Source organism: Ailuropoda melanoleuca, chromosome 3, assembly GCF_002007445.2.
Source record: "Ailuropoda melanoleuca isolate Jingjing chromosome 3, ASM200744v2, whole genome shotgun sequence".
Taxonomy (NCBI): domain Eukaryota; kingdom Metazoa; phylum Chordata; class Mammalia; order Carnivora; family Ursidae; genus Ailuropoda; species Ailuropoda melanoleuca.
Genome location: NC_048220.1, coordinates 58,429,430 through 58,443,669, shown reverse-complemented (window position 1 = coordinate 58,443,669; position 14,240 = coordinate 58,429,430). Strand labels below are relative to the sequence as shown.

Here is a 14,240-nt window from a genome sequence, read left to right as displayed (position 1 = left end):
TACTCGCTTGCCCCAGGCCTTCGCCTTTTTGTCTCTGTGAACAGATAAAACTCACAACCTCTCTCCCAGCCCTAGAGCTAACTAAAGTACAGAGCGAACAGCAGTGCAGCCTTGTCTTAACTGATTAGAGTCTGGCTGTTGACTTGGTTGCATTTCCTGAGAATCGGAGCAATTCACTTTGCAAGGTTCCATTTCTCACGCAGCTTCGTGCCCCAAGAGTCACTCACTCTTCAGAATCTCTTTTAACTTACTTTCCTGGCTATACTGAGAACTTCAGGGGCATCCTTAACGTAGTTAATTGTAAAGTCAGTGCTGGAACCAAGAGAATATCAGACGCCAAGGTGCTTCCCTTAACCCCAGAGTCTCTGGCGTGTGCGGAGAATGTACAGGCAATATAGGAACTTTAGAGGTGGTGGCAGGTGCCAGGGTGTGGCTGCAGTTGTCTCCCTTTTCTCTTCCAGCAGAAGGAGCCCAGAGAGAAGAGGGAAGAAAGAAGGGAAGACTGGGGGAGGGAGTACGAGGGAGGGCGGGGAGGGGGGAGCGGGCGGGCACCAGGGGAGCGCGCCTGCGAAGCTGAGGCTCACACGCACGCCGCCTCTGTTTGTACACAGTGCGCACCCGGAGGCTCGCTCCCCGCTAGCTTACGCTTCATTGTTCTCCAAGTCAGAAGCCCCGCAGCTGCGGCGGCGAGAGCGGAGCAAGCCGAGCGCACGGTCTGCCTGTCCACAGGCGCGGGTGACCCGGAGCCGCCGCGGGAGCCCGCGCCCCGCCCCGCCCCGCCCGCCGCGCCTCAGCCGGCACCCACCCGCAGCGGAGGCTGAGCCCGCCAGCGGCTCCTCAGAGATCGCCCACCTTCTTGAGCCGGAGTGCTGGCAAACGGAGAAGAAAGAGTCCTCTCTTTGGCCACCACTCTTTCTCACCCTCTCCAAGAATTTGTTTAAGGTAGTGCTGCGGGCAGAAGACATCTTTTTGAATTCTCCGGCAGGGGCGGGGTCTGCCGCTGCCCTGCGGTGCCATCTCAGCGACAGTGCCCTCCGTTACGACCCCTGACCAGCCGGGGTCACGTCCGGGAGACAGAATCATGAAGCGCTCGGTGGCCGTTTGGCTCTTCATCGGGCTCAGCCTTGGTGTCCCCCAGTTCTGCAAAGGTGAGGCGGCGGGGTCCGGGCCGCTAGGTGCGGGACAGGTTGGAGTCCCCTGGGAAATGCCGCGCAGAGGGCTGGAGGCGGTCCCCCGGGCGCGCCTGGGGTGGCGAGCGCGCTGCGGGCAGTAGGGAGGAGGCGGCGCGCCCCGGGTGCCTCGGAAAAGTGCTCGCAAAGTCAGAGCGGAGTGCGTGGGGCTGTGCGTGGGGCTGAGCGGGGAAGAGGGTGAGGGGTACCGAGGTGAAATTGAGGAAAGAAGGGACCGAGGGCAGGAGGAGGGAACGGCGCTCTTGGGAACCAGAGGTTTCTCGGCTCACTCGGGCAACCGGTCACTGATCAATCCCTCCCAGGGCAGTGCCGGGGATGCTAGCTACGGGCAACCGGCAGGGCTTCCGTGGGGGCCGAAGCTGGGAAGCTAGCTTGCGGGCGTCATCTGCTTGAAACGGGAAGAGGCTGGAGAGCCTCATGGCCGTCTGTTCCCCGGGTGCGGTTCTCTGAAGTGGGCCGGGGCTGATCGGTTTGCAAATCCAAACCTGGCCCTGGGAGTTCTGGAGGTGGGTGAGGTGGAGACGGGTCTGACAAGTCAGTTCGGCTTTCTCCTGCCTTCCCATGCAGGATGCGCTGCGTCGATTACAGAAAAACCCCAGGAACCCGCCTCTCCTCTAACCTCAGGGGCTCGGAGCTTGGCTCAACACTCCCTCACGGTACAAGCGTAACTCTTGGTAATAGAGAATCTTGCAGTGCGAGACATCCTCGCTCCCCCGCCCAAGAGCAGAAAAGTTGTAAGAGCTGGTCTGGTTGTGCTGCCCATGACTTGTGTGAAATAAACCAGCCTACAAAAAAATTACAGGACTTCGATGCATCTCCTACTCAGTTGTACAGACGAATTTCAGATCCTTTGCGAAGGGTGTCTTGTGAATACGAGCCCTTGTCCCGGCCGCGTCGCTGCGCGGGTCGGGGATGAAGTTGGCGCTGATAAAGGGCAGGAGGAGCGAGAGGGAGCCCTGGGAAGACCGCGCAAGAGGGACTTGAGCCCCTTCTGCGCTCACAGATAGGGACGGCCCCTTCTAAGGGGTCCGAGGGTAAAACAACCCTTAGCAGGCTGCTTCAAGTGGAGAGCTGAGTGCACTACAGGGTTTTAAATGCTGTGCCTCTAAAAAAGGGTAGTTGAATTAAAAGCGCTGACTTGAATCCATTCGAAATTCACACTGCGTGAGTATTCTACACCATCCACACCTGCATCCATCCATTTATTTGCTTCACAGGAAAATTGTGAGCTCTTGGGCTACTGTTTGCCTAAGAAGCTTGGTGTTCCTGGATGCCTTCGCTGCCCTGCCAGTAGCGATCCATTGCGGTGCTTTGCCTCGGCCTCCCTCCCTCCCCCAGAATGTGGCTATTTTCCCCAGCGTGTAGGCGTGTGTGTAGGTGTGTGCCTTGCCAGCCTTTACAAAGTGCCCTTGCAGTTATCAGGCAGAGCCAGCCACTCCACCGAAGGTTAAGGAATGGTAATGGCTTTGTGGTTGCTCGGCTGAGTTCCCCAGCGATATGGGAAAGACAGGGCTCCCACCACTGTTATTTTTCCTTTCTCTTATTTCCAGTCTGGATTCCTTCAACACTTTCATCCCTAGCAGGAAGGGGAAGGGGAGAACAGGCACTACCTTCTCCTCCTCCCTTCCCCGCCTCCGTTCCCACCCCAAACACAAAAACACGCATTCACCCACTCACACGCACCTACACCGTGCCACCGCAGCCACCATCTGTCCCTGAGCTGAGGTGGAGGGCGGCGGGGGTGGAGGAGGAGATAATGCGTCTAGCGTGTGTGGCCGCGCTATTCTCCCTGGGTCTGGTTGCGGGAACCCTGGGGCGCGGTGAGTCTTGGTTCACTGCAGCCGGTAGCTCTGCCTCCTAAAGATACCCACGCTTAGGGCACAGCTTACTCCGCCAGACGAACCAACCACCGTGGTGTTGCCTGGGTTCTCCATTGCCGTTCCTAGACAATAATTGGGCAGCGGTGTACTCCATATTCTTTCGTAGATTGCTCCCCCCCCCTTTTTTTCTTTTCAGTCAGCCTGTGGTTAGAGGGAAAGAGGGCTTTAGGAAAGAAACGGACCATTTTCCACGAGCCCATTTTGTTAAACTTGCACCTTTGTAATTTATTCTGCTTCAGCCCTGCAGAAGGCAGAGTGCAGCTCGTGTGACAGCTCCAAACAATTAAACTTTGAGTAAACTTATTGAAGCCAGTGTTAACACTGAGAATTTCCCTTGCATCCCCCTCACCCCCCCACCCCGCCCCAGACATCGTTTATCTAATGTAGCCTTTTAGAAATTGGTGTTTCCCTGTGTGGGTTGCAAGTTACGTGTGTTAATGATTGGGATTTGCTAATTTCTTTTATTAGTCGTTTTTACTTTAAAATTAAACCAATGGATCAGTCAGATTGAATATTTTATTAACTCTTAAATTATTCATCGCTGTGGGTTGCTCAGAAAAATCCAATAACATGCATACAGTTGCAGCAAGCACGTGACATCTTATGCAATCTGTCCCTGTGCCTGCAGTTGGTGCCTGAAGTCTTTAAGCAAATGGCACTGTCTAAAAATGTCTAGACATGTCCTAAATACTATGAATCATTGGCATTTGAATTTCCTTTTTTTAATCAATGGTGTTTTTTAGTTATTCTATGTGAGAAAAAATTAGTAACTGAACAGTCTCACTCAAGATAATAACAGTATGCTTCTATAATTAGGATAGCAATATTTACACTGAAATAACAGGCTTTTGTGTTTTTAAAAATTTATTGCCCATTAGTGTCTTCGTTATTTAATTTACATGACCATGAATTCTGTACATTAAAAATAAGTGCTAATACAGATACCAGATGAAGCACCTAAAAATAATTTTGAACTGTTGAACTAAAAATAATAAAGTGAAGATAAAGTATCCTGCTTTGACAGTTTGACACTAATGCAAAATCTTGGCCATCCCATATACTGTGGTGATACAGCACACACTTTTTTTCCCCCTCTGTTTCTGAAAAAGCTTTTTACTTATTCTCGAAATGTCTCTTTAGAATTGAAATGTATTTTGTTTTGAATATGCATATGGTTTTGGGAAAACATTTATAATATAAAAATTATGGTTAAAAAATTGAAATGCTACATTCTTCCTTCTGTGGTCTTGAAGTTACAAAGATCTTCAAAGCCAGACAAATGTATTTCACTTCTGTATTCTAAATTTAAAGTCTCTTGTATTTTTCTCAAATATCTTAAGATCAGTGTCCATATAAAACATGTATTCAGGGGCGACTGGGTGGCTCAGTCGTTAAGCGTCTGCCTTCGGCTCACGGCGTAATCCTGGAGTTCTGGGATCGAGCCCCACGTCAGGCTTTTCCTGGCCCCACGTCAGGCTCTTCTGCCGGGAGCCTGCTTCTTCCTCTCCCACTCCCCCTGCCTGTGTTCCCTCCCTCACTGGCTGTCTCTCTCTCTCAAATAAATAAATAAAATCTTAAAACAACAACAACAACAACACATGTATTCAGGATCTAGGGTATTTTTAGTAAGTGGTTTAATAAAGTTTGCTTTTATTGCCAGATATATGTGATTTTTCCTTCTCACAAAATTATGGCAATCTAAAGTAAAGGGGGGGGGGTCCCTGGGTGGCACAGCGGTTAAGCGTCTGCCTTCGGCTCAGGGCGTGATCCCGGCGTTGTGGGATCGAGCCCCACATCAGGCTCCTCTGCTGTGAGCCTGCTTCTTCCTCTCCCCACTCCCTCTGCTTGTGTTCCCTCTCTCGCTGGCTGTCTCTATCTCTGTCGAATAAATAAATAAAATCTTTAAAAAAAATAAAAGAAAGTGATTTAAAAAAAATAAATAAAGGGATAAAATATACAATACTAATATGAAATAGCTTGGTTACTCAAAACCATTACAAAATATGTTTGACAGTTCCTAGAGTCTAAAGTAGTAGTCCATACTTTAAATTTTACTGATACTAAGATAAAAATTTCAATTAAGTAATTTATTTTCAAAACTTTTAATTTTTTTGAAGGGTTTTGCATAATGGGACGGACTGTATATCTTATCATTGGTGCACAATTTAAAAAACCTGCCTGATCTGAGAGTTTCATAAAGTTTCATAAAGCCTAAGAAAGTAATTCTGATATTTGTTGTTTACTGAGTACACTTGCAGGTGCAATAGCTTTGAGTATGAGTAGGTTCATCATATTTTTGCCAGAAAACCAAAAAACAAACAAACAAACAAAAAAACCAAAACAAAACCCCATAAAACAGTGCAGACTTCAGAACTCAGTTCAAGACAGAGTAAATCATCATGAGTAGGTACTGAAAAACAAATAGCAAATTTTGTAAATCTGTGATTAGTGGTATGACTTCTCATAGCTAATCAGTTCACTTTTTACATGGTTATTTCCTAGTTTGTAAGCTGATAGTATTATGAAAAACGTAGTAGAAAACCAAAACCCAGCCATTCCTATTATTCAGTTCTTATCTGTGTTGTAAGGAAGACACTGGGCATGTTTTTTGTTTGTTTAACCATAGCCCATTGTAATGATTATAATATCTTTGGTTAATCAAAACAAACATGTATTTCTATACAAAGAGTCAAATCAGTCAAATCGTTGCCCATATGAAGTAGAATAAGTATTGGAATTTTTCTCATGGTTATGTGATTATGTTAGAATATAAGTACTATAAATACTTAAACTGAATAAATTACCACTTAGTTGTCACTGAAAATACCTCTAAAAAGTCTTTGATTTGAGGAAGTTGTTGGAGGGAAAAGCCAACAAGGATCAACTGTGCCCTTGCCAGCAGGTGTCACGATAATCAATGGAGATCTTTTAGGGGAAAGATGGAAAAAATAAAAGAAGTAAACCAATAAAGGTGAATTTGCAAATCATGGGAAGTGCCTTCTTCTCTGTGTGAAACTGATGTTGTTAGTTCGTTTTCAGGGGTCTCCCGAGAAGGAGTGGGAGGGTGAATTGTAAGAACCTACCGCTCTTACCATAGTTTTTTAACTTGGAAATAGAGTTACTCTAACTGCCACAAACAAGTGCATGTCTGGGGTGAGCCATTATTTTTCCGGGGTCTCTTGAGTACCATCCAAGGAAATGCACATAGAGCCATGAGGTACTTGCTACAAAACAAGTATTGCTGAAATGTTTAGCATACTTTTAAGCATACTCTCCATATCAACTCTAAGTTTTATAAACAGAAATTCTGTTATATTGTACATTTATATACATCTGTAGTACTGGTAAGAGATCATTAATTATCCTTTCCTATCACAATGGTAAAGTGTATTTTTCCTGGAGCTTGCAAGTTTCTAAATAACCTAAGTCATGTGGCCAAAAGAGACTAAATGACATGATAAATAAAGTTTTGTCAGTATCCATTTTAACCAGTTATTAATCTTTATATATGTGCCTATTGTATATCAATAGCTTTTAGTGACTTGACATCATTTATTTATTTTTAATTGATCCTTAACTGATAATCATTCCTTTCAAATTAGTTCTAGCATCTGCTGATACAGCCCTTCAAACTGGGTTACAGATTCGCCATTGCACCATTTCTTATACAGTTGCTGACAGACTGCCAAACAGTCTGTCTCCAGTGGCATTCTTTCTGAGTCAGTCCTCCTAAAATAAAAACTCTTTTCATTTGTCTCATCTTCATCTTTCTCCTCTTCTCCTCCTGCATCCCCAGCATTTCTTTGCTGGATAGTGGCTAGGTCACCTAATTCACTATACAATTCTGTCATCATTATTAAGAAGTTGCAAATCTCCAAAACCTTGTGGAACTGGCCATTTACTTTTTGTGTGTGTGTGTGAAGAAAAAAACAGGATCATGTGAAGCCTCTATTACTAAATCCTGAGGTTTAAAACATAAATGGAAGTAAGTTAGGATCTTAATTATGGAGCAACTTGAGATTTTATGTCTTGATTTGATAACAGTGTCCTGCCTGAAACTGTTATCTGGGCAATAATTTATATCCATCCTACTTGTAGAGAAGTCTCTTGCTTTGCCTGTAGCACATAGCTGAGAAACTAGGAAAAAAACATCAAAAACTCATGAGCACCTAAAATCGATAATGCATTAATATTTAGATCATACAGAAAAGCTCATGTCTCTTGTTTTTTAAGTTTCTGGGCTTTCTATAAACTGGATCCACAAAATGAAAGGCATATGAGGTAATAGGTCAGTCTTAATCAGAGCAAAAAACCATGGCAGCATTAGACCAAAACAGGACTGAAAAAGTCTGTGCAAAAGCAGTGATAACTTACAGTGTGAAAAACCAGGGGCGTTTATGGGGAGGGGGGCTATAAAGGCCAAAAAGCATTAATGTATAAAAGAATATTATAATAATTGTTGCCAGTATTGGTCTTGCATCCTAGACAAAGACTCACTGCAGTATGTTCAACATTTGAGGGTATAGGGGCACCTGGGTGGCTCAGTCGTTACGTCTGCCTGAGGCTCAGGGCGTGATCCCGGCGTTGTGGGATCGAGCCCCACATCAGGCTCCTCTGCTGTGAGCCTGCTTCTTCCTCTCCCACTCCCCCTGCTTGTGTTCCCTCTCTCGCTGGCTGTCTCTATCTCTGTCGAATAAATAAATAAAAATTCTTAAAAAAAAAAACACAACAAAAACATTTGGGAGTATAAAGGCAGTAAAACACATGCATTATTGAAAAGAATTTGCCACATGTGTTTAAACTTGGAAAACCTGCTTAATGGTAAAAGAGACAGATATCCAAAGAATTTACTTGTTTAATATGCTATTTTCCCATCATTCCAGAGAATATGTTATTATATATTTCCTATTGATTCTTTTTCCCCTAAAAAAATGAATGAAAGAATTAGGAATTACAGGACTCGATTTTGTACAAAAGAAGTAGACCACAGAATGCAGATAAGATGGCTTGCAATTATTTGGTTATATTTTAGAAGAAAATGTGTTGCTCTTTTGTTTTTTTAAATATGCATTATTATAGTGATAGTAACTGTGTAGGATTTGTTCAACAAGAGATTTAATAGTGCATGAAGCAGAATGGAGGATTTAAGTACAAGAATTGAAGTGAAGGCTTTTTCCAAGTACTAAAGTACTTTTGAATGTGATTGTTACTATGGAGAGAGAAGATTGAGTCTATATCTTAGCTTTCCTTTTTCTCTTTTCTAAAACAGGTCTGCATCAGACTGATTGATTTAATGTAGTATAACAGTCCATAAATGGGAAAGCCAGGGTTTTAATCTTATGCTAGATGACATTGTGTTGATTTGAAGCTAATCTATCAATGGGGTTAGGCCAGCATGCATTCTTTAAGGTTTATGCTTGCTATTCGATAAAGTTTTTAATTTGGGCAATGTAGAATAATCCTCTTAAGGCTTTTCTTGCTATGCTGAGGTCAGGATGACAATTTACATTTTACTTATACCTAAGATTATATGAAGACAACCAGAGTAAAATGGGCCCATGACTCTTGAATAGTAAAGAGTGGAAGAGTCAAATGGGAACACTGGAGAATATTTTCATTTGAAATAAGTTGACGACTCCCTCCCAGTAATGTCCGCCACCAGTAGGCATCAGTCTTCCATCCGTGCTCACATCTTTCATGCCCTTCTCCCCTCATTTTTCTCTCCAAATACTAATTGAACTCTCACTTTGCCTTGTTTATTCATCTTTTTTTTTCTCTTTGAACAGTTTAATATTGTAAGCGCTAACTTTGAAATATCAACTATGGACAAACAACAGGCAAATTACCATTCAAAATGTTTTAGTATTTATATTGCAAGTTGTTGTGTCACATTTTGTGCTTCCTATAGAGACAGGGCTTAAAAGGGTGCTAGCAAAACAAACATTTAAGCTAAACAACAACAAAACCCAAAATAGATACTCAGTATACATTCAAATGAATAGAGCTATTCCTGGCCTGCCTCATCAGTGTTCCTCAAGAAGTACCCACACAGTTTAAACAGCAGTTTGTCTTTTACAGAAAAAATAAATCAAAAGTAGTTTCAGGGGCGCCTGGGTAGCTCAGTGGGTTAAGCGTCTGCCTTAGGCTCAGGTCATGATCCCAGCCAGGGTCCTGGGATCTAGCCCCAGCCATTGGACACTCTGCTCGGAGGGGACTCTGCTTCTCCCTCAGCCTCTCTCTCTCTCTCTCTCTTTCTGTGTGTCAAAGAAAATAAATAAAATCGTTTTTAAAAATTTTCAGAAACTTTAAAAGACTTGTTTCTTATTTAACCGTTTTTTTTTTTTATAGTCTGTGTTGTAGAATGAGCATAGTTTGAAAATACTTCTCAATGCTCCTGCAAGAGCATTGTTAAAAATACAATATTAACATATAGGCCTGATGTAAAGTGCTTTCTGTGGTTGTTATGCGTCTTCAATTAAAAGAACTACCTCTAAGCGATAGATTTCCTTCTTAAGTACAGGGTTCTGACTGATTTCCAAGTGGCTATAATTTTGACCCAGAAACAGTAATTTTTCAGGCATCAGTTTGTTTTTTCCTTTCTTTTCTTAACTTGGGGACTGCCACCAGTCAGTTTAAGCAACTTGTTAGATAAGTTAACAAGGGCATTCATTTTGATCTCTCTTTTAAATATAGTTAACAAGTCTAGTATTTATTGAGTTCATGCAATGCATTCCACTGCTCTAAGTAGGACTATGATTCTTCTAAGTCTGTGGGACTCAGGTGCTGTTGTTATTTACATATGAATGAGAAAATGGAAATACAGAGGTTAACTCATTTCCCAAGATCACACAGTTACCATGGAGCTTGTTAGAATTAGAATCCAGGTTAAATCTAGGGCCCACTTTCTTAAACTACTAAAGCATGCTGTGTCAATGAGTAACACATCCTCTGTATCTTGGAGACAGGTTGTTAGATGATTTTCTTATTTATGAAGCACACACTTCATATCTCTTACTATTTAACTGGTAGATATTTTGGAAAGGATAAATTAGATTTCTTCTCTTTGGGCAGTATTTTTAAATTTTTCTAATTTAAATTTTTCTAATTTTCTATCTATTTTGGGTTTTGTTGTTGTTTAGTTTAAATGTTTGTTTTGCTAGCACCCTTTTAAGCCCTGTCTCTATAGGAAGCACAAAATGTGACACAAGAACTTGCAGTATAAATACTAAAACCTCTTTTCACATTCAGAAATAAAGGTTGGAGTATACTCTTTTTGGTCAGAAAGAGTTAATGTGTCTTTCAGAATCATGCATCACCAGGAAGAACAGCAAAGGTAGGGAAAAGAAGAGAAACACTTGGGAAATTATTCAAAACTCATTTTCTTCACAATCTTGCCGTTCAGTTTATTGCAACATGATTTTTTAAAAATATTTTATTTATTTATTTGACAGAGACAGACAGCCAGCGAGAGAGGGAACACAGGCAGGGGGAGTGGGAGAGGAAGAAGCAGGCTCCTAGCAGAGGAGCCTGATGTGGGGCTCAATCCCAGAACACTGGGATCAAGTCCTGAGCCAAAGGCAGACGCTTAACGACTGTGCCACCCAGGCGCCCATGCAACATGATTTTTATACTTTTTTTTTAATTTTGGTTTTCTAGGATTCCATTACTCCTCTGCATTGTTTCATTGTTACTCAATATGATGTGTAAGAACATGACTTCTCTGTAATTTTCAGATATATAATGTAGGACAAAGTGATTTTAAAGGTTAACAAGGTTTTTATTTCTGCTAGCTTAATGAAGGTAATTTGCCTTACATCCTATCCTCATTTAATTTTATTTCTGTGTAACCCCATTAAGAAATTTTACCCAAATGAAAGTACCAAATGGTCTCAAACCACATCAGCTAGAAAATTATATTTCCTGGTTTATTTTAACAATTATTTAACCAAAAGATGGTTTATTTTTTTAGCTAGTATTGGATTAATTTTCAACATTTTACAAAATGATAAAAATTATACCATCTAATATGACATCACTTTATTAATAACACTGTACATCTATATAATACTTAATAGTGTAAATAGATCTCCACATTATTACATTTGTTTCCCTAGAGTGATAACAATAAAACAATAGGGAAAATTTCTTAAGCATTTCCCATCTCCATTTTGTGGACCATAAACAGAGAAGGCATTCTTAATTTCTTTAATCAGATAAAGAACCTGAGGTTCAGAAAGTCACATGATCTATAATTCAAATGACCAATGAACTTGACTCCACACATTCTGATTCCAATATACTTCTTCCTCTTTACTGCTCTACCACTTTACTTGTGGTAATTATAGTTGTACTTTTTTCTCAGCTCAGTCATTGATTGAACTGATTCATAAGATGAGAAGGAGGAGTTGGTGTACTATTGCTTTTTCAAAAACTATTCCAAACTCCCTCTCATTACCACATGAACACTGTCTTGCCATCAACCTATAACACCTCCTTTCCTCTAGGGAGACTGTTATTTACTAACCATAATGACATCCTGAACTTTCTCAATGACTTCAGAACCTTCTTTCGTCTCTCACATTTGTCCACTTAAAAATCTTTCATGCATGAGCTTGTGACCCTTTTAACATTCTGGTATTGAACTTCCTGGAAGTTCCCAACACTAATGATTCCCATCTCCATTTTTAGGAACCTATTGGCAATGCTGTTCAATAGACTTTCTTATCACATGATTTGCTCAACTACCAGTACTTTAAATTTCTCAGACTTTCTCTTACCAGAATTATCATCTTTCTATCTCTCTTTGCCTTTCATTCCCATAAACTCATTCTTGTCACTGTTCTGATTTTTAGTACTAGTCATCTCTCTTCTTTCCCAGCCTGTCTCTCTGGTTTTCTATTTTCAGGGGTATTCAGCTATTTATGAATTTCTCGGCCCAGATGCTTTTTACCATTTTTGCTTCATTGAGTCCCAAACTGAGGTAGATTTCAAAGTCTCATTCCTATCCTTGCAACTAAGAAAATTGGAGTGCTGTCAGAAGGTAGTATGACCCATTGGCAATCCTGGTGTAGCTGAAAGGTTGAGTTGAGGGTCCTAAAAGGAATGAGCAAGAAAGATAAAAAGTGATTTTATGAGAGGTATTATGGGGCACTACAGAAATTATATGGGAATTACAGCTATTGATAATTGTAAATTTTGGAGGATAACCATAGGGATTATGGCGAAGGAGAATAGAAGACAAGATCATTAGAAGAGTCAAGAAATGCTGTAAAAATCATTTATGTAAGTATTGAAATCCCAAAATGTTATACAAGAAGATATGTTGGAGAGAATGACAGTGAACCAGGAACAGAAATCTTCAAGGAATGAGGGAATATAATGCCGAGATCAGGAAATAACTATAATAAGGAAGTAGTATTGGGAATAGAGATCTGTTACATGAAATGAAAACTAGGTGAGGGTTTGTGTTTGTGTTTTTTGAGAGGAAGGAGAAAGAATGTCCAGGAAGTTGCTTTGAGGAGTGGGAAAGACTAATGCCCTATCTCAGGTCTAGCAGCTTTGGGAGAGAAAACTGTATCCAATTGAGAGGTCTATGGGTAAATAGTGACTCAGAGGAGAGCCGATTTCTTCTAGGGAAGGAAGACAGATACAGAGGCCTAGTCCCAAGGCTCATGGTCTTAGACAGTCCTCATCCTACAGCCTTTGACACATTGAGCTCATTATAATAATTGATATATCTCACTAAGAACACTATTTTAAGCACATAAAATATGTTTTCATATAAAACAGCTCTTTTAAACCTCACAACCGTCTAGGGGGATTATCATTATCCTCACTGGCTGATGAGGATATAGATGAGAATAAGGTAAGTGGTTGGTACTCAAACTAGGCCTTACAGATCCAAGTCCAGGACTCACTTCACTATAGCACAATTACAGAGAAAAGCCCAAATCCGAGGACAGATCCTTTCTAAATTTAAAGCACATCTGGGGGGTAGGAAGATCTTGCAGTTGTGCCCTGACCTACTTTATCCTATCCAGATGAGCGTCTGTGTATTTTGAGGTCAGCATAGTTTAGGTTACTGGGAATGTCTGTGTCTGCTTGGTGGTCTTAATCCTTGCCCATCTTGGATCATTTGTCCAAATAGTTTTAACTGGAAAACAACATTATTACTTGGGGAATATTTCTTTTGCCTTTTCAACATACTTAAAATTATACCACCTTGTACACAAAGAATTATTTTTCCTCAAATTTGCATGTTTCAAATATTTGTAAGCCATAATGTTTCTTCTTTAGTTTCTGACATGCTAAAGTTGTACATATTTCTTTCTTTAATATGTCCTTGTAAGCCATTCCTTTCATCATTTTAGTTGTTTTATTTGGAATCTGTCCAAGTAGACTACTACACATTTATTCAACAGGCTTGCCAAAACCCCAACAGAGAATTCCTGGGATGTGCATTCCTAAAATAATGCCACACACATTAGTCTGTCCATTTTAATTTTGCAAATACAATCTTAATTTTATTATTTTTTATTTATTTTTGCAAATACATTTTTCATTTTAGTCTGTTGTTTTGCTAGTTATTTTTCCTAGCAGACCACTCTTTTCAAAATAATACTTAATATATGTCTTTTTTTTTCATAATTTTGTTCTGCTTTTGCCCTCACTGGAATTTTACTTTATTTTTTTTCTTTTGTATTTAGTGTGCTTGTTACTATCATATGGAATATTCCCTACCCATAGAATCACAGAATAACGTAACCTAATTTCCTGCAAATTATATTATTATGCTATTTATTGCTATTTTTGTATCATGTATGTATCTGCTAAATTATAATGCAAATTCCCATCCTTATCCTTTTTTTTTTTTTTTTTGTACTTATTTCCTTTTGGGTCTGTATTTATTATATTCTTGAAGCTACCATCTATCTGTATTTCTGGGTTTTTTTTCTGTTTATATATTTATTTCTAGCTATCTCCTAAATGTTGCCATTTTCTGCTCCCAGCTCATTCTTAAGCTTAAACTGCACAACTTCAGGTAATCTCTCTGATCACCTTCTCCAAGTTGCCAGCGCTCCAACACACACACATACACACACAGTATACCCCTGTCATAATGCTCTATCACTGATTTTTTTAAAATTATGGCACTTTTCAAAAATCGTAG

General features: G+C 40.8%; 1 protein-coding gene across 2 annotated transcripts in view; it reads left to right on the top strand.

The window, feature by feature from the left end:
- The first annotated feature begins 564 nt into the window (after nt 1-564).
- EDIL3 (EGF like repeats and discoidin domains 3) overlaps nt 565-14,240 on the top strand; it is a 407,373-nt gene continuing 393,697 nt past the window's right edge. For both annotated transcript variants that reach the window (XM_019806447.2, XM_011232960.3), the window contains exon 1: nt 565-1,148. In XM_019806447.2, the coding sequence (XP_019662006.1) occupies nt 1,082-1,148 (67 nt within the window). In that variant the 5' untranslated portion in view covers nt 565-1,081. The remainder of the gene's footprint in view (nt 1,149-14,240) is intronic.